Source organism: Theropithecus gelada, chromosome 4, assembly GCF_003255815.1.
Source record: "Theropithecus gelada isolate Dixy chromosome 4, Tgel_1.0, whole genome shotgun sequence".
Classification (NCBI taxonomy): Eukaryota; Metazoa; Chordata; class Mammalia; order Primates; family Cercopithecidae; genus Theropithecus; species Theropithecus gelada.
In genome coordinates, this window is record NC_037671.1 from 158,707,353 (window position 1) to 158,725,725 (window position 18,373).

Here is an 18,373-nt window from a genome sequence, read left to right on the forward strand (position 1 = left end):
AAATAGTACCCAAGAAATAGGGCAAAAGCTGGAGAGAAAATGGCACCAAAAGATCTTTAAAAAAAAAAAAAAAAAAAAAGATGGAGAAAGAATCACAGCAGGTTTCCATGCTGATGAGGAGTAGATAAAGATGCAGGTGATGCAGCAGTGAGCCGGGACAATTGCTGGAGAATGTGCCAGAGAAGGGAGAGAGGAGAGAGGGGGTGAAGGGGCCTCTCATAGGAAGGACTGAATTCCTACATAGGCCATGGAGGAATGGTCGTGTATGTGGAAGGTGGTGGAAGTTTCCACCTGATTATGTCCATTTTCTCAGTGAAGTCAGAAGCAAGGCCATCGGTGAGGAATGAGGATGTGAGGAGGTTTCCGGAGAGAAAGTGATCTGGAGCGTTTGTCTAGGAGAGAAGCAGAGTTAATAGACTAGGGATATGTGTGTTTGCCACATGTGATTGAAGGCCACTTAAGGTCCCTGGGCGTGATGGAAAAAGAGACCCAGCACTACAATTGCCTGCTTTCTCAGCCTCCTTCGGCTGGATGGCTGCAGACACTCACTATGGCACACTTTAAACTGTAAATCAGATCATGTCACTGCCCTGCTTAAAATCCTTCAGTAGCTTCTGCTGCAATTAGAATGAAACCGAGCTCTTCACTCAGCCTGCAAAGCCCTGCACACTACTACCTGCTTCCTAACTCGTCAAAGATTACAGCCTTCCTTCCATTTCTGGAACAAGTCAAGTGTGTTTCTGACTTAGCCTTTGCACTAGCTGTTTTTTCTGCCTGGATTTTCTCCCCTATCTTCCAAGGTTGGCTTTTTATTACCCAGGTTTTATCTTAAATGTTACATCTCAGAATAACCTTCTCAGATCTGCCCAATTGAAAGTAGCCCTTTAGTCACTATCTAATCAGCATACTGGAAATCTCATGGTGATTGTACTCGCTGACAATGTTATTGTAGAACCTACATCAGTGCCTGGCACATAGTAGATGCTCAATAAATATTTATTGAGTAAATGAATTGGGCAGATGAATGAATGAAGAAATGGCCACATCAAATTAACTGCTAAAAGTGAAAAATAAGTTTGCCTCAGAACTGAAATATTTAAAAACATTAACTTGTTTGCTTTCTCCATTTGTGCCCACTTAAGCTGGGGGAAAAGTAAATCACAGCTGAAACAGCAAATATGGCAAACATCACATCCCATTTTGAGTTTGTAGCTTGCAAGGCAGAAGTTCAAAATAAAATCTTTTCAAATTACATTATTGCAGAAATCTTTTCTGACCTCTCAGCTGAGTCACTGTTTATTTTATAAGAAACTTAACATCCTTGGAAGAATATTTGTTTTCTCAGCTTTTTAGAAATAGGGGTAGAAGAACCCAACTCCAAATATAGAGGAAAATGCTAGGCAATGTGTAGTATCATGGTTGAAGTTAATTTGATATTGTAGTTTACTTTCTTAGAAATAGACATTGGGATTTCTACATCAGGACTATTACCTTGGTGACAAAAGTTGATTCATTGTTTTATTCTAAATTCATGAAGACTCTCTTAACTCAGCAGTGTCCTTCCTCATTCTTCAAGTTCACTTCAGCTTCTGTGCACAAGCGGGTTCCATGGGCTTTCTACCACCTCACATTTTCTTAACTAATTTAATAACTTACTGTATTTTTTTTGTCTCTGACATTTCTCTCTTGGAAACCTTGTTTAACGTATATCCTTCATAGATACTTTGGTCAATTTACATAAGCCAGGCTGCTCACATTGTCATTTTAAAAGCTTTTCTCAACCTGTTGGTTCAGCTCAGAAAAGCCTCTGGCTCACAGTATTACATGAATAGAAGTTAACCGGGAGCCCAAGGCGGGCAGATCACGAGGTCAGGAGATTGAGACCATCCTGGCTAATACGGTGAAACCCCGTCTCTACTAAAAATACAAAAAAAAATTAGCCGGACGTGGCGGCGGGTGCCTGTAGTCCCAGCTACTTGGGAGGCTGAGGCAGAAGAATGGTGTGAACCCAGGAGGCGGAGCTTACCATGAGCTGAGATCCGGCCACTGCACTCCAGGCTGGGCAACAGAGCAAGACTCCATCTCAAAAAAAAAAAAAAAAAAGGCCAGGTGCAGTGGCTCACGCCTGTAATCCCAGCACTTTGGGAGGCCGAGGCGGGCAGATCACGAGGTCAGGAGATCGAAACCACCCTGGCTAACACGGTGAAACCCCGTCTCTGCTAAAAATACAAAAAATTAGCCGGGCGAGGTGGCGGGCGCCTGTAGTCCCAGCTACTCGGGAGGCTGAGGCAGGAGAATGGCGTGAACCCGGGAGGCGGAGCTTGCAGTGAGCCGAGACTGCACCACTGCACTCCAGCCTGGGCGACAAAGCGAGACTCTGCCCGCCCCCCCCAAAAAAAGTTAACCTACTATTTGATGCAGCAATCTCATTACTGAGTATATACCCAAAGGAAAATGAATCGTTTTACCAAAAAGACACATGAACCCATATGTTCATCGCATCACTATTCATGATAGCAAACATATGGAATCAACCCAGGTGTCCGTGAGCAGTAGATTGGATAAAGAAAATGTGATACATATACACCATGGAATACTGCACAGCCATCAAAAAGAACCAAATCATTTGTAGCAACATGGATGGAGCTGGAGGCCATTTTCTTAAGTGAACTAATGCAGAAACAGAAAAGCAAGTACTGTGTGTTCTCACTTATAAGTGGGAGCTAAACATTGGGTACTCATGGACATAAAGAGGCAAAAATAGACGACTGGAGAGGAGAGCGATGGAGGTGGGCAAGGGCTAAACAACTACCTATTGGGTATTATGCTCACTACCTGGGTGACAGATTCATTCATACTCCAAAGCTCAGCATCATGCAGTAAACCTTTGTAACAAACCTGCACGTGTACCCCCTGATTCTAAAATAAATGTTGGAAAAAAAATTCTAAAAGCACCTTTTCCTTTTTGTCCTCAGTACTGGGCTTCCTCATGGTTTATAGCTAGTAGGTATTACTACTGCTGTAATGACTTTAAAATGTAAAATTGTTTTGCCATCTCATCTTTCTTAATTGCCTGTATTTTTGTTCTTCATTACAAACCTTGCAGTTCTCCTGTAGTCTGTTTAGAGGTCAACATACCTTTGACTTTTGGTCCTCTCCTAATTTGCAATTTATAACGTTCTTGGAGAGGGTCTGGATTTAAATTTGAGTAATTGCATGACTCAAAAGTAACAGAAATGTGATTCTTTCAAAAACATTTCATAAGTCAGAATTTTAATAATTTAGACAGATTCTTTCCCCACCCCAAATTCTGAATTAATAAGTTCTGTTGCGTTTTAGATACCCACATCATACGTTCTTAAGGAATATCTTATTCTGGAAGCCTACTAGAAAGAAAGATTAGATTTTCTTAAGTTCTGTCATTGAATTTTCATTTGGTTTGCAATTTGATACATTCTGACAACCTTACATGAAAAAAGGGATGTGAAAGTCCTTAATCTTATGCAGAACATTCTGCTTTCAAGTTAGACTTTTTTAAGAGACTACAGTGGGTTGTGATAGTAAAGGAGGCCTATATAGTTTCATTCAATTAATTAATTGTTACTTTCTCCCTGCCTCCATTTTTTAGTTATTTTGTTCACAAGAATTCACAAAATTTTACTCTTATTTTTCTGTGTTCTTTTGAGACAGGGTCTCACTCTGTCACCCAGGCTAGAGTGCAGTGGCACGATCACAGCTCACTGCAGCCTCAACTTCCCAGGCTCAAATGATCCTTCTACCTCAGCTTCCAGAGTAGCTGGGACTACAGGCACAAGCCACCACGCCCAGCTAATGTTTTGTGTTTTTGATAGAGATGGGGTTTTGCCATGTTGTCAGGCTGGTCTCGAACTCCTAGGTTCAAGTGATCTGCCTGCCTTCACCTCCCAGAGTGCTGGGATTACAGGTATGAGCCAGTACACCCGGCCACAAAATGTTTACAGGAATTTTGCTCCCTGAGTTAGTAGATGAGTAGTTCAAAGGTGCATATACACAAAGTGGATTTACCACGAAGCCAACAAAACAAGTTATAAAATTGAACAGTGGATACTTTTTAATCATCTACCAGAAATCAATATTAAGCTAGGTAGGCTTTGTAGGAGTTACATAAGAAAGATAATGGACAGAGCATTCCTGGAAACTAAAACTTTATTAATTAACAAGGTGAAACCACAAGAGTTCTAGCCAACGCAGTATAGAAGAAAAGAGGGCGAGAAGATATTGAAAATCTAGGACAAAGGATTACTCTCCAGGGCTAGAGCTACTCAGGACTTCGAGGATGAGTACTTGAGTTGAGTCTAAAAGCATAAGGATGTAGAGCTGAATCTTCAAAGCTGGGTAAAATGTAGGAACAGAAGGAGAAATCAGGAGATTAGAGTCGTGAGCTAGGAGGCCATCCAGGAAAGATTGTTTCACATAGCTAAAAGAACTTCAAGAAAGAGTAGGTGTGGTAGATTAAATGTGGTCAGAAATTCTTTGCCCTTCATCTCATCAAGAGGTTAGGTCTCTTTCTTCACCCCTTGTATCTGGGCTGGCCTCAGGACTTGTGCTGACAATAGAAAGTGGTCAAAGTGATGTGTGTATTCCTGATGTAAACCTCAGAGAGACTTGCAGCTTCTTTCTGCCTTCACTACCTTGGAAAGCTACCCTGAGTTTGACATGTGAGGAAGCCACTTTACCTCCTCAAGGATGAGAAGCCACTGAGGAGAACTGAAGCTCCCCATTGACAGCTGGCACCTACTGCCACCTATGTGATCAAGTCCCGGTGATTGTGGGCCCTCCTGCCCAGGGAGACACGTGAGTGAGCCCAGGCAAAACAGGCAGAGGCACCACCCAGCCAAACCAAAGAATCATTGGAAATGGTCCATTGTTTTCAGCTGCTACATTTGGGATGCTTTTGTTATGCAGCAATGGATAATTGATGTGAAACAGGCACAAGGAAGGATGAGAAATGAAAGAAGATCAATAGATTTGGAAGTCATCAATGTCCTGGCATCTCAGTTATGGAAAAAACTGAATCCATGAGGAATGTTGCCAGTTTACAGGTGGATACATTGAGTTATTAAAGTCTGAGGCCACTGATGCTTTAAATCATATTTGTAATTGATAGCCATTATTCAGAGTCTAATGCACACCAAGAAATCCAATCATTTTGACCTCCACTTGGATAGAGTCAGGCAGTGCATTGGTTAGTCCAAGGATATGGCCAGCCTTCCTCACAATTTTATTTCCCATTGTAAATGAATCATTTTCATTTTATTTTTTCCAAAACAGGGCCTCATTTGTATTAAAAAAAAAAAAGCCTTATAATTTGATATTTATCTTAAGCTTAAACTGGGAGAATTTTTTTCTGCTTTTTGTAAAGTAAAATATTTTTAAAATTTAGACCATCTAAAAGTGTATAAAGCGCAAAGTGAAAATTTTCCACAATCCTACTTACCATACCCCCAATAAGCCAGGATTAATGGTTGGTTCAATATAAATACACATGCACACATATACCTACTAACAATTCACCTATCAGGTTTATTCTTCCTTCAAGTAAATGCTGAAGAATCGCTATGCCCACAGTATCTATAATCATACATTTCCCTCTACTGTTTTCAAAGTATTTTTAAAAGAAAATCACAAATTGTGAAAATGTAGTTTCCTCCCATTATATTAAAACCCAAGAACAAGTATCCCTGCATTTCTAAATGAAATTATGTAATCCTAGGAAGAGTAACAAGTTCGCCTTCATTCTTAGCCCCTATGTCTCACCTCTTCCCTCAGGACATGGTTTTGGCAATTAGAGCTACTAAAAAAGGAAAGGGAATTTTCTGCCACCCACTTCTAAATTAAATGTTCCACTTCTAAGTTAAATTGTTTAAATAATCTCTCCTTGTGAAATTTTTTAACGAGTTTTCTAAATGCCTATTCATATAAGAAGCTTATCTTTCTTAAAATTACCTTAAAAGTGCACTATTTAGAACAACTGTAGACGGTTAAGCCTGAGAGTGTTTCTGCTAATCTTAGCCTTAGCAAGTGTTTAGGGCACAGAGAAGGAGCCATAAGTCTGATAGAAATGGAAAGGCTGAGGCCTAAGCTCCTAGCCCAGGGTGAACATGGTATATCTACATTTCCAGGACCCACCCCAAACCCCAAACAAAGAAAACCTGCTAGGGGGAGCTGGAGAGACGGAAGAAGTTCTGAGATGGTTACTGAGTAGAGCTTTAAAACGTTCACCCGTTGGTTGGGGACTGGGTGGGGGAAGCACTGCGGGGGCGGTGAGGGATAAAAGACTACAAATTGAGTTCAGTGTATACTGTTCCGGTGATGGGTGCACCAAAATCTCACAATTACCACTAAAGAACTTACTCTGTAACCAAATATCACCTGTTTCCCAAAAATCTACGGAAATAAAAAATTTTTTTAATGAGATAGTTTTAATCCTTAGCACAGCAGAATTACATCCTCTATACAACAAAATTAATTTCAGAAAAAAATCAAGTAAAACAACAGTAATAACAGTTTCTCTTTCAGAAAAGAAATGCAGACAGTGAAAATATTAAACTTTGTTCTACTAAAAATTATTACATTACAAAAAAGGAAAGTGTGGTTTAATGCTTTTTAATTACAATGACGTATTTTTTTTTTGTTTCGTGTAAAAGGAAAAAGCTTGTAACCTTGCACCTATACATTGGTTGGTCACAGTAATGAATAATAGCATTACAGTTTGATGATAATTATAAAACACTAACATGTTAAAAACATTCCAGTTGTAGACCGGGCACGATGGCTCATGCCTGTAATCTCAGCACTTTGGGAGGCCAAGGCGGGTGGATCACAAGGTCAGGAGATCGAGACCATCCTGGCTAACACGGTGAAACCCCGTCTCTACTAAAAATACAAAAGAAAAAATTAGCCGGGCGAGGCTGAGGCAGGAGAATGGCGTGAACCCGGGAGGCGGAGCTTGCAGTGAGCCGAGATTGTGTCACTGCACTCCAGCCTGGGCGACAGACAGAGTGAGACTCCGTCTCAAAAAAAAAAAAAAAAAATCCAATTGTAAAGATTTTATTCAAATTCAGTACAATATTTCATCGATAAATGAAATTTCACACTTGCCAATCAAATGCATTCACTTTGTAGTTTGAAAAAAAAAAAAGTTTCACTCGTTGGGAAGAAATGGTTATTCTTCCTTAGCTGCATCACCCAAATTAAAGATAAGGCAGGGAAATTGGAATTATGCACTAAGATATAGTCTTACACTAAAGGGAATGTCCTAAAATAATTTCAGATATTATTCCTTTGCTGCATACAAAAGCTGCACTTTTGACCAAAGAGTATTGTTCAGAAACCAATGCATGTCATACTTACACTTTTGCTAGCTCCATTGATATTTGTTCCAAAGAGCACCCCTTTGTCTCAGGTATAAACACAACAACAAAAAGCAGGGATGCTAGACTCATGATTGTATATATAAAGCACACCCATGGCAGGCCAATAAGATCTATAAAGGACAAAAGAAATCGATTATAAATGTGTTTTGTGTGGCTTTGATCTCATTTGTGAACAGCCACTTAGGGCATACATAATACCGTATGTATTTTCAAACATGCCAGCAGTATCCAGGAAAATAGCAATCACAAATTTAAAATGTAGCCAGCTCTGAAAGTGTTACTTTTACAGACTACCTTAGCTTTCTCTGGTGAAGTAAATAGCAGTCTTGTAACTATCACAATTTACACCCAATCTCATCTTCTTGGTGGGCATGTCTTTCTGTTTCAAAATGGCAATGTGTCTTTATTAATATAAAAAAGCACATGCAAAAAAGGAACCTCAAATAACATGGAAACATATGATGTAGAAGGTAAAGTCTCTCTTCTCCCCCTCCTCAGTTCCCCTCTTGGGAATCGTCACGGTAGCAGTTTAGTTTCTGTTTGGTGGACAATTTTTTCCCCCTCTTACTATCATTCCCAATGGTGGACATTTTTAATGACATTTGTACAGATGGATTTTTCTTGGAATGAGCTCACCCTTCTTTGCTCTGATTTAAAGAAATCATTTCATGCTGGCAATATTTCATCATTTTTAATAGCTTACAGTGTATTTGTAATGCTTCTTCCTGGATTCAGAGAAAAAAGTGATCATGGATCCAGTAAAAGGCATCAACTTGCCAAGATGCATCACAAGAAGCAGGATCCTCAAGATTCTGATGACTCTCATCTGCAAACCTAGTTTTTCCTCTGACCCCTTCCGGCCAAAGATACAGTCCCTTTGTAGTCATGGACCAAGTCAAGGCACATTCAGTGGGGAGCAGTGGCCCCCAATGCACTTGAGTCTGCTATTTGCATTGTGGTGGCCCCTGACTCAGCAGCAGAAGGTCTAGTGTGGCAAGGAGTAGTCGGAAAGAAGATGGCTCTTTCTGAACATAGGCTCAAACCAACTATGAACAAGATTTTACAAATAGCCTTTAACAGCTGCAGCCACAAACCACAGTTGGTCAGGCAGGAAAACTGACTGAGCAGTTGTGTACTGAGGCAGTGTTTGTAAATGCAGCGTCAAAGAATCGAAGCATAGTAACCACTTGTCGGTGACTTGTGCTGAGGTTGGGAGACGCAGGAAGGAGGAACAGCACTGCAGTTGTTTTGGCAATTTTAATTAAACTCCTGTCTCTCTGTGCTTTTCTAGCTGGCACAGGGTATTGCCCAAGTGATTGCTTAATAAAGGCCTTGTAGAATTGGGTTTTCTTCCTTCTCTGGAGCATAAAACCAGAATATAGAAATTGTCAGAATCCCAAAGATTGTCTCATCAAATTGTCCCCAGTTTTGTTTAAGCACTTAGAGTAACAGAGAGCTCACCATTTCACAAAGCCTCTTATTGCCCTGTGAAATAGCTGCATCTGCTAAAAAGTTATTCCTTGCTTAGATCCTAAATCTGCCTTTCAGAGGCTGTGCTTTGTCCTCTGGAAGGACACACATTGAATTCAGCTCTCCCCACCCCTTCTCCATGGCAGCCATTCAAATATTTGAATGCACCTCAGCCCTTCTCTGAGAATCCCCTTGTCCAAGTCAAACATCCTGAACTCTTCAGCCATTCTTCCCACAGCATAGGTTACTGCCCTTGCCATTCAGGTCGCCCTCCTTCAGTGAACACACTGCAATTTTTAAATGGCTCTCTCAAGATATTTTACTCAGAGCTGAATGCAATACTACAATTGTGTCATGACCACTGCAGAGTACAGTTATCTATCTGGAACATTCTGCTTTTATTGATACAGCTGAAATTGCATAAAAATGTTGGTATTTAAGGGCTTGCTGCCAAGTAGAACCTCACATCTTTTAGATCCCTCTATCCCACACTTGGAAAATTGATTTTTGAAAATAAGTAGGAAATGTCAAGCATTCCGATTAAATGTCATCTAAAGGTTTTAGATCATTCTAGGCTTTTTTTGGTAAGTGGATCTGTTTTCCTAACATTTGTTCTAAAAGCCGGTACAGAACTTCTAAAGCTTCACTGGCTCCTCCAGTGTATTAGCTATCACCCTCCCAGAGATGTGTGCCATCTTTTCCATCCCTCATCAATTCCATTTTTTCTTTTACATTTTTCTTTCTCCACATCAAATAGCAGATGGAGGGTATGTGTGTGTTGTGTACATGTGTGCACATGTGAAGGCGGAGGGCACGTGTTTATGTATGTGATCTGAGTAGGACCAGTTTCTTTGTTTCCTTTAATCTTGAGCTATTTCTCAAAAGGTAGGCTAGAAACATTTGAAAATGTTATATAAAAACCCAAACCATGCTTAAATAGTAACTCCAAAGGTTAATTTCCAAAAGTGGATATACTAAATATATATGTATGTATGTGTGTGTATATATGTGTTTATATATATGCACGTTTTGAGCAAACATCCACTTTCGAAAATTCCATCTATAAAGACAATATATATGAAATGAAGAAAATGAGTTATTTGTTTCACAGAATTTCCCACGGTCTGGATTTTCTTGTTCGTAGTCATGCTGCGCGTTCCTCATCTGTATATTAAATAAAGAGAAACTGACTCATTGGTCAGTTTTGGTGGATACTGGGGAACGGCCACATTATTTTGAAAACTGGAAAATAAAGAGAAAGTTTCAAGCACGTGTTTTACCTTTCTTATATGATCCACACTTCAGGGTAGCCAAAGAGCTAATGAGAAGAAATTTCTCTTTAGAGAGGCATTTCAGATAAAACTGGAGAAGGAATGATATAATGAGTAGGTCTGGGAAATGATCATCAAAGGAGGCCAACGTGACAAACAGCAAGACATCCAGGCTTCACGTGCGTCCTGTTGGCAGTTCACACGGCAGCAGCTGCCACAGAGTTCACCAACAAATGACATCTAAATCTCCTCAAGCCTCTCTCTCTCTTTTTTTTTTTTTAATAAATTTAGGCTTTATTTATTTATTTTAGCTCTATCATTCTTTGTAATCCCCAAGGGTCTCCCTTCTTATTCTGCCCATGTTTACAAGTTGGAGCTAGGAAAACAAGGCAAATGCTTCTGTTTCTGATTTGATCCCTAATATTGGGTTATTTTATTATAATATATCAATCTAATTTATGGGGCTGCTGAATGGAACAGACAAACAGCAATGTTTTGTTTTGTTTGTAACACTTTTTTTATGCCTTGCCTTATTTCCGACATAGGGATCCTCAAATTTTCTATACAACGCGGATGAATTTCAGGCTTCAGTGAAAGTAACGATGAGCCTGACCTTATCGAATCTCCCTGCCAGGCGCAGTGGCTCACGCCTGTAATCCCAGCACTTTGGGAGGCTGAGGCGGGTGGATCATGAGGTCAGGAGTTCGAGACCAGCCTGGTCAACAAAGTGAAATCCCATCTCTATTAAAAATACAAAAAAATTAGCCAGGCGTAGTGGCACGCACCTATAGTCCCAGCTACTTGGGAGGCTGAAGCAGGAGGATCCCTTGAACCCGGGAGGTGGAGGTTGTGGTGAGCCGAGATCGCACCACTGCACTCCAGCCTAGGCAAGAGAGTGAGACCCTTGACTCTGTCTCAAAAACAAACAAAAAATAAAAAAAGAATCTCGCTTCTGCTTCTCTCTATCATTAAATTTGATGAGATTCCCCTTGAAAATAAAAGTTCGTTATTATCACAAGCAATTCTGCCTAACACCTAAACATGACTTTTATTATTGTGGATTGGTTTCCCTTTCTCCTCAAGCCTCTATCTAAATCTAATAGCAATTTACAAGAAACATAAAAGACAGAGGAAGGCTAGGTATGGTTGCTCATGCCTGTAATCCCAGCACTTTGGGAAGCTGAGGCAGGTGGATCACTTGGAGTTTAAAACCAGCCTGGCCAACATGGTGAAACCCCTGTCTCTATTAAAAATACAAAACTTAGCTGGGTGTGATGCTGTGCACCTGTAATCCCAGCTGCTCCAGAGGCTGAGGCAAGAGAACCATTTGAACCCGGGAGCGGAGGTTGCAGTGAGCCGAGATCATGCCACTGCACTCCAGCCTGGGCAACAGAGAAAGACTGTCTAAAAAAAAAACAAAAAAAGAAAGAAAGGGACACGTGACATGACTATAATCAACAAAATTCAGACTGGAAAATGCTATGAAATAAATCATTTGTTTTTTAATAGATTTTTAATTTCTTTAGAAATATGAGGTACAGTGGGGGTGGGGAGATGGAGGAGATGGAGACAAAACCTACAAATTATGACACATTTCGGTGACTTGTAAGTTATGTATTTGGGTCATGATTCAAATCACATATAAAAAACAATTATAGGACAATTAGAACGTGAACACAGACTGGGTATTTGATACTAAGGGATGATTATATTTTTAAGTGTGATAATGACATTGTAGCTATATTTGAATGTCTTTTAAAGGTCTATGCTGAAATTTTACAGACAAAACAACATTACATATGGGATGTGACTCAAAATAATTGGGTAGGGGGAAGAGCAGGTGGGGTTAAAATAGATTTAGATTGAAAACTGTGTAAATTGGGTTATGGGTACTTCAGGGTCATGGCCGTCCTCCTTCTAAGTGTGTTTGAAATTTTTCACGAAAAAATGGTCTTTAGGTGGGTGTGATTCCCGAACATTTGTCCTATGAGGACCAAAGACATTAGAGGAAAACAAAGACTTCTTACCGGTTACAGTCAAAAATGTCAGCGAGATGAGAAGATTGATGCCCCAGTTCATGCTAGAAGTTAAAGCCATGGCTCGTCCTCTGATCCCACCAGGAAAGATCTCGCTGAGCACCAGCCAGGGCACTAGAAGAAAGGGAAGAGTGGGTGGCGGACGGCACACTTAGCGAAAATCCATTGAATCTGAGTGCCGTGCCCTGATCTCTCCCTGCCCTCATCCTGCCGGCATTTGTGGTGGGGAAGCAGGGCCATTTCCTACCTCAGCAGGCCAGGACAGTACAGGGACGTGCTGCCTCCTCACCTCCAGCCAAGGAAGAAAGGACTCACAGAAACATTAGGAGAGCTGGACCATGGTCCCCACAGATAGGGTGAGGGGCATGAAGTGCTGGTATCTGACACAGGCCCAAGAAATGCAAACCACAGGGCAGAGGCGGGGGCCACCTGCCTGGCAGCAACAAGAGAGCCAGCTCGGGACATCTGCCAAGCACAGGAGCCTCAGTGCCAGAGCCCAGGTGTACCTGCTGTAGGACTGGGCTGTTTCCTTGTCTCTCTCCCCCTGACCGTGGAGGAGTCAGAAATCACAGCTAATGAGTGGGTAGGAAATGGAGCCAGGAGGGCATGAGGAAGCCGGCTACTCTCCCTTCTCCGACTTGGGCGTCCTGGCCTGAAGCAAGCTGGGTGGAGAGAAGTTCTAAATTAAATAGAGCTACAAGATTTGATTATTTTACCAGACTGGACATTTGCATTACTAGAAGGAGAGTCTTATTGGCACCAAAATTCATCAGAGGACTTTTTATTATCTGAGAGTGACAGGGAACATTATGGGGCTTGGCTGATGGGATCAGACGGGGCAATAAAGGAGCAAATTAACTTGTCTTCTGCTCACAGCCTATCAAACCCAGTTTGCCTAATGAAAAACAGCCAGGAGTTCTTACTGTGGGCTTTTACAAACATTTTTACAACCTCATCTCATTTGATCCTCACAAACCCCAACAAGGTAGGAACTATTACGATACCTCTTTTATTGAAGAGGAAATGGAGGCTTAGAAGAGTTAACTTGCCCAGGTCACAGAGCACGTAAGTGACAAAGGTGGCATTATCCCTAGTAGTCTCTGGAATTCATGCTTTTTTATCACTGTGCTTTCTTGATGGTGGCTCAATAAATATTTATTAATTAATAAATAAATGTGGAGTGTAAGCATCTTTGATTCAGTGGAAAGAAGGCCTTCAGCACTGCCCCAGCTCAGGCTCACTGTTGGCTGATTCACTGTGTTTTAGAAAACTAGCACTGATATATCAACCAACTACATAATTTTATCCCAGAAGAAGGGACGGGAAGAAGAAACGAGAAGCCAGGGAGAGGCCGCTCTGGCCAGCAACCACCTGGGTTGCCTGTGCCAGAATCCAGCAGTCAGTCATGCCTCTAACTTAAAATTTGCCTCTCCTGACAAGATTACACCCTGTAGAAAAAACATCTGCTGGGTGTAAATTTGCTGCTTTAAAGGAAGAAAAAACTAAATTTGATTGCAGAAGACTGGAAAAATCTATTTTTTTCTTATCTTCTCCAAGTGAATCTATACAGGGTTACCTTTCATGCGTGGAAGATAATTATAATAAAAAGTAGTATAATTATTATTATTGTTCTTATTAATGGGGAATTCAAAACTAGGAAACCCCATGTCTGCCACACTCTTACCTCAGCTCTCTTCCCCTGCCCCTATCCATGCTGAAAGAGCTTCACTAGATTCTTGCAGATTATATCCTTGGTGGAATCGCTTTACTTTTAATGAGACCAGTTTCGTGCTCAGGTAACCCTGTCTTGAGCTTTGCAAGACTGAAGATCCAGCTCTGAGTAGACTGATATCTGCATAATTCTGGTGAAGCCTTTGTAATGAAGACTTGTCCTTGGACAAATGCAAGATAAAATTATATAAATCTGAATTTTAAGCTAAATAATATATGCCACGGACCAACCTCCCTATACCCTTTCCTGGCATGAGTATTTGATGCTGGCCAGGTGAAGCTGAGGGTCCCTACAATCATTTGCTTTAAAAGCCATGAGGAGGTGGTGGGGTAAAGGGCACTCTCGTTTTCTTTTAGTAGAGGAGATAGCTCAGGGTTTCTTGTTTCAACTTCCATCCTCACCTCATCACCTTTCAAACCTCCTTCTTCCCCTCCTCATCTTTCATCATGGTGGCCATGGAATTACTTAGTGAGGTTTGGGGAGAATCATTGCTAGGCTCATCAGAACCATCTTGGCCTCAAATGAAAATGAGTTGATCCTGCTGTGATAGAAAGTGGACCTCGCCAACAAGAAGATGGGACAGTTGCACAAAACACCAGTTGTATGTGCTCAGTCTGAACTGCCAGGGGCTTGTCTAGAAAAACTCGAGATCCACATTGCAAGCCTGTCCTAGACATTCATTCAATATAACAGCTAAGCCAAGTCCTCCAGTAGTTTCACCAGTCAGCGAGCAGTGAGTTGAATATTGAAAAAGAGACTTCCCTCAGTCTCTGTTCAAAAAGAAACTTGTCAAGCAAGCCCTACACCTGATGCTTCCAAAAATAACTGTATTGTTGCGGAAAGAGTCTACTTCTTTTTTGATTGAATGAAGGAATTAAAGAATTGATGGCTTGGTTTATCTAATATTGACAAACTGGATGTCACAAAAATTGACAAATGTTTTGACAAGGATAGTTCAACCTCCCAATGTGGAGCCTGTCAAGTTAAAAATAAGAATACTGAGCCAGGCACAGTGACTCACACCTGTAATCCCAGCACTTTGGGAGGTTGAGGTGAGAGGATTGCTTGAGCTCAGTAGTTAGAGACCAGCAACATAGCGAAACCTTGTCTCTACTTAAAATAATAAATAAAATAAAATTAAATTAAATTAAAAAGCCAGGCGTGGTGGCACATGCCCATAGTCCCAACCACTTGGGAGGCTGAGGCAGGAGGATCATATGAGCCCAGGAGATCAAGGCTGCCCTGAGCTATGATCGTACCATTGCACTCCAGCCTGAGCAGCAGAGTGAGACCTTGTCCCTCACCCCAAAAAAGAAAGAATATTATTTAAACAGTGATTCCAGATTGTAGAATCACAGGTTTTCAGCTCCAGAGAGAGGGAAACATAAATCTGAAAGTATCATGTGCAGCAAGATAGACTCACTGAAAGGGTCAGAGTCTTTCCATGGCTGACCTAGAAGCAAGACAGTGCCAGAATCTCACCAGCCTTGATGTTCTCTGGAAAGATGCTGTCAATACCTAAAGCAGAAGCAGTGGAGAAACTCAGTTTCAGTTCATAAGCAAGGACTGAAACACTTATTCATTCATAGAGGTATGAATCACTACATGGGGATTTAGTGTGTTTATGTTTATAGTAACAGGTGGGAGTTTTCTTAAAATCACCAATTCCTTTTCCCAATGAGATGGCCCAATTTCTCCCCAAGGAAAATTAAATTATTGCCACAGGGGAGGGCTCCCTTTCACTACCACAGTAAAGAAGTAGTGACTCTCTCTGGGCATCTTCTTTATTCCCTACCCCGATGACATGCCAAAAGGGGATGCACATTGTCCTATTTGCACATCAGGAATCCACAGAGCACTGGTAACAGAGACACAGTGAACTCTTTTACAGTGAGCGCAGTCACTGGAGTTCAGCAAGCACTAAAATGATTCTCCTTGACTCCTATTACTCCACTTTCAATCCCATCATTTCAGGACTGCCTCAGCAATTCATAACCTTATAAATGTCAGGGTCCGCACGAATCTTGAAGGTCTTGTCTATGTTGCAATGATGGAGGAAGTTTTGGATTTGTGGGGGGGCGTCGGAGTGGTGATTGTTTACAAATAGGAAACTCGACCGGGCCTGGTGGCTCAAGCCTGTAATCCCAGCACTTTGGGAGGCCGAGACGGGCGGATCACGAGGTCAGGAGATCGAGACCATCCTGGCTAACACGGTGAAACCCCGTCTCTACTAAAAAATACAAAAAACTAGCCGGGCGAGGTGGCAGGCGTCTGTAGTCCCAGCTACTCGGGAGGCTGAGGCAGGAGAATGGCGTGAACCCGGGAGGCGGAGCTTGCAGTGAGCTGAGATCCGGCCACTGCACTCCAGCCTGGGTGACAGAGCAAGACTCGGTCTCAAAACAAAACAAAACAAAACAAAAAAACAAATAGGAAACTCATATTTCACATGGTATTAAATCATCAGGGCTGCCTATCAGAACTTGCCTGATCCAGATGAAATCCACAGAGTGCTTATGGCTACACAGAATGTCATAAAAAGATCATGAAGGGCAAGTACGTTGAAGTCTCTCTGTGTCCGGTTGAGGACATGGACTTGGATTAATAAGGGTATTTAATGGAAATGGCAGCCCTGCCACTTGTGTGTTTCACCCTCCTACCTATTTCAGGTTCCTGCCCCAGTTAATTCCCACAGAAACTTTCATTTAACCTTCTATGCCTTCAGATTTAAATTCTGCAGCTCTCCAGGCACACTTTCCGTTTGGCTTGAGTCCTTCCTAAACCACCTGGCATGCTAGCCCAGGGTTTGAAAGGCTCACAGAGGTCTTGAAAGTCTTGCCAGAGAACTAACAATTTGGAGGAAGCTCTACACTCAGGCTGCAGAGTTTTCAACAACTTGATTTGCAAAGGAGCCAGGCCCTATACTTTGTAGGAGTGAAAAATCCTTGGTTTTTATTGCCTTTGTAAGTGGCACACCTATCTCTCTGACTGCAAAGGAGTAATTAAAATGTGAATTTGGAGGGACTGTGCCCATCCCTTCCAACCAGATGTTTAAATTCTGGCCTCATAAGTTGCCGAAGTGGAGAAATTGGGTTCTTTAAAAATAAGTGCACGACTGGGTGTGATGGCTCTCTCCTGTAATCCTGGCACTTTGGGAGGTCGAGGCAAGTGGATTGCTTGAGCCCAGGAGTTTGAGACCAGCCTGAGCAACATGGTGAAACCTCGTCTCTATAAAAAAATACAAAAATTAGCCAGGTGTGGTGATGCATGCCTGTAGTCTCAGCTACCTAGGAGGCAGAGGTAGGAAGATCGAGGCTGCAGTGAGTGATCTTTTAATTTTAAAATCAAATTAAAAATATAATCTTAAATTGAAATTTCTTTTTATTTAAGAGCTTCCAAGAGTTTTTCTGAATTAAGTTATTAACCAGAGATCGAGGCTGCAGTGAGCCATGATCATGCCACTGCACTCTAGCCCAGGCATCAGAGTGATACCCTGTCTCGAAAAAAAAAAAAATAGGCCAGGGGAGGTGGCTCATGCCTGTAATTCCAGCACTTTGGGAGCCTGAGGTGGGCGGATCACCTAAGCTCAGGAGTTTGAGACCAGCCTGGCCAGCATTGTGAAACCCCATCTCTACTAAAAATACAAAACCTTAGACAAGCGTGGTAGACAAGCCTGTAGTCCCCGCTACTGTGGAATCCCGCTAAGGCAGGAGAATCACTTGAGCCCAGGAGGTGGAAGTTGCAGTGAGCCGAGATCACACCACTGTACTCCAGCCTAGGAGACAGAGCTAGGCTGTCTCCCCAAAAATAAATAAATAATAAATAAATAAATAAACCCCACTATAGGATACCATCCCCAACATTGGCAGTCATGTGGTTGCTTTAATTTCTTTTTCTATTTTGCATTCGAAGTCTCCCTGAGTCATATCCACTCATGGCCTTTTGTAAAAGAAATACTTTTTCAAGAATATTATCTTGGATTACTTAAATTACAAACTAAAAAAGGCAATTAAATAAAGGCTCAATGTTCTCTAATCTTTCTGCCTAAAGATTTCTAGTCAAAACCAACTGAAATGATTTTTCAAAAAAATATACAAAGGGAAATTGGACTAAATGGAGTAACCCTCAATAATGAATGCTAGAGTCAAAAATGGAACTCTTTTGTGAGCAGGCACCAATTGGGGATAAGAGAGAACTATGGCAGTGATCTTCAAACTCTCTTGCTTGAGCGGCCTGGAATTTAAAAAACAATTTTCTTTAATTTATAAGCCAACAGCTAACATTTTTCACCATAAATTTAAATAATAGCAAAGGATGCAATTTGTATTTTATTTAAATTCTAACATTTAACGTAGAATAGTTGTATTACTCTTTTAAATGTTTCCTGTGGAATTCAAATACCATGCCTATTTAATAGCCATTGTCATCCATTTAAAAAATTTTAGGAACAGG

General features: G+C 41.3%; 1 protein-coding gene across 1 annotated transcript in view; it reads right to left on the reverse strand.

The window, feature by feature from the left end:
- The window catches only part of SLC2A12 (solute carrier family 2 member 12), a 66,427-nt gene that overhangs the window by 7,759 nt on the left and 40,295 nt on the right, over nucleotides 1-18,373 (reverse strand). Inside the window, exons 3-4 of the mRNA XM_025383197.1 lie at nucleotides 12,184-12,306; nucleotides 7,393-7,525 (exon numbers count right to left, since the gene is read on the reverse strand). Coding sequence (XP_025238982.1) covers nucleotides 7,393-7,525; nucleotides 12,184-12,306 — 256 coding nt within the window. The remainder of the gene's footprint in view (nucleotides 1-7,392; nucleotides 7,526-12,183; nucleotides 12,307-18,373) is intronic.